The sequence below is a fragment of the Alosa alosa genome, chromosome 1 (genome assembly GCF_017589495.1).
Source record: "Alosa alosa isolate M-15738 ecotype Scorff River chromosome 1, AALO_Geno_1.1, whole genome shotgun sequence".
Taxonomy (NCBI): domain Eukaryota; kingdom Metazoa; phylum Chordata; class Actinopteri; order Clupeiformes; family Clupeidae; genus Alosa; species Alosa alosa.
Window position 1 is genome coordinate 29,129,224 of NC_063189.1, and position 1,665 is coordinate 29,130,888.

Sequence of the window (1,665 nt, forward strand, 5' to 3'; positions counted from 1 at the left end):
TGGCCTAGCCTACTTTTTTTCACATGTTTGAAAACCCTTTCTCTGAGAGATGAACATAGGCTATATGCCTATGGAAACAGTATCTCCAAATTCATTAATTTTCAGGAAATTGAAAATTGAAATAGGCTAATCCAACATTGCGTTGAAAAAGGTACAAGGTTTCCACCATAGACTTTATCCGCTTGGGTGGAAACCTTTATGATACAATATGACACCACGATGTTGCCACCTGGCGGAGAGGAACAGGAGTGGCGTTGTGGTATTGTTATTGTTGTTAAAATGGCGACCGGAGGAGGAGAGGCCCCCGAGTCTTGGTACCTTGCCCTGTTGGGATTTGCAGAACATTTTAGGACATCTAGCCCCCCGAAGATTCGTCTTTGCGTGCATTGTCTCCAAGCCGTTTTTCAGTTCAAGCCGCCGCAAAGGGTCGAAGCCCGAACTCACCTTCAGCTGGGTTCTGTCTTATACCATCACACTAAGAATAGCGAGCTGGCCCGGAATCACTTGGAAAAAGCGGTAAGACTGACTAGGAAAGGTCGTGGATGTAACGTTAAAGACGCAGGAGAGCAGGCCTCTGTAGCTGGTCCTGTTGCGCTGTCATGTGAACTCGCCGTGTAAAAGTGTAACTCGTAATTAATAAACGTTCATGTTTGGATATATATGGATATTTAGTATTGGAGGAAATAATTGAAAAATAAGTTAAGTTGTGTTTTTTTGAATCAGCTATTAGCATCTTGCGAGACCAGCATTGCTGTAGCGCAGCGCAGTGCAGTGTCACCCTATTCATAGTTTGCAGTTAATACTTCCTTTGTAGATATGACGTTTGATAAAATGCATTTTTGACATGTTTTTGCCTTGTGTTTTATTCTGCAGTGGTTCATCTCACAACAAGTATCCTTTTACAAATCATGTTTCTCTCTCTCTCTCACACACACACACACACACACACTCACTCACACACATATTTCCCCCAGTCAAAACATAATTTAGTACCTGTGGAAAACTAGAGCATGAAGTTAAAGTTCTTGTCACTTCTTGGACATTATGACATGGCGTTGCAAGTATTATCCCTGCTACACTAGTGACTGTCTTACAGCCCAGACCAAACGTTTCCTTCACCCAGAAAATCAGCTCCCTCAATTTGAAGATGTTAAATTTGAGGCAGCAAGTCTTCTGTCTGAGTTGTACTGTCAACAGGTTAGTGCAAATAACTGACTTGTCTGAACCACTGCAATTAACAAGCACCAGCCATTATGTTCATGGTTTTTGCATGTTTTTGTTGTTACAAATGAATGAATCATCACACTTGTCTCTATCCCTTCTTTGCCTCAAATTGTTGCCCCCTTCCTCCATCTCTTTATCTATTCTCTCTTGTTTCTCTCCTCCTCATCTATAACACCAATCTCTCTCTTTCTCTCTCTCTCTGTTTCACCCTCCTTCACACGGTCTCTCTCTGTTCCTGAAGAACCTGGTGGACTCTGCAAAGCCTCTTCTGCGTAAGGCCATCCAAATCTCCCAGCAGACTCCATACTGGCACTGCAGACTGCTGTTTCAGCTCGCTGTGAGTCCCACACACATCCCACTCTCCATCACAATACTGCATGTCTCTCTCTCTCTTTGTGAACAATTCTCCGACTCGTTCTACAGAGTGATATTCACTCCCTT

General features: G+C 43.1%; 1 protein-coding gene across 2 annotated transcripts in view; it reads left to right on the forward strand.

The window, feature by feature from the left end:
* The first annotated feature begins 255 nt into the window (after positions 1-255).
* The window catches only part of mau2 (MAU2 sister chromatid cohesion factor), a 12,902-nt gene continuing 11,492 nt past the window's right edge, over positions 256-1,665 (forward strand). For both annotated transcript variants that reach the window (XM_048258569.1, XM_048258579.1), the window contains exons 1-4: positions 256-516; positions 874-891; positions 1,132-1,197; positions 1,466-1,561. In XM_048258569.1, the coding sequence (XP_048114526.1) occupies positions 280-516; positions 874-891; positions 1,132-1,197; positions 1,466-1,561 (417 nt within the window). In that variant the 5' untranslated portion in view covers positions 256-279. The remainder of the gene's footprint in view (positions 517-873; positions 892-1,131; positions 1,198-1,465; positions 1,562-1,665) is intronic.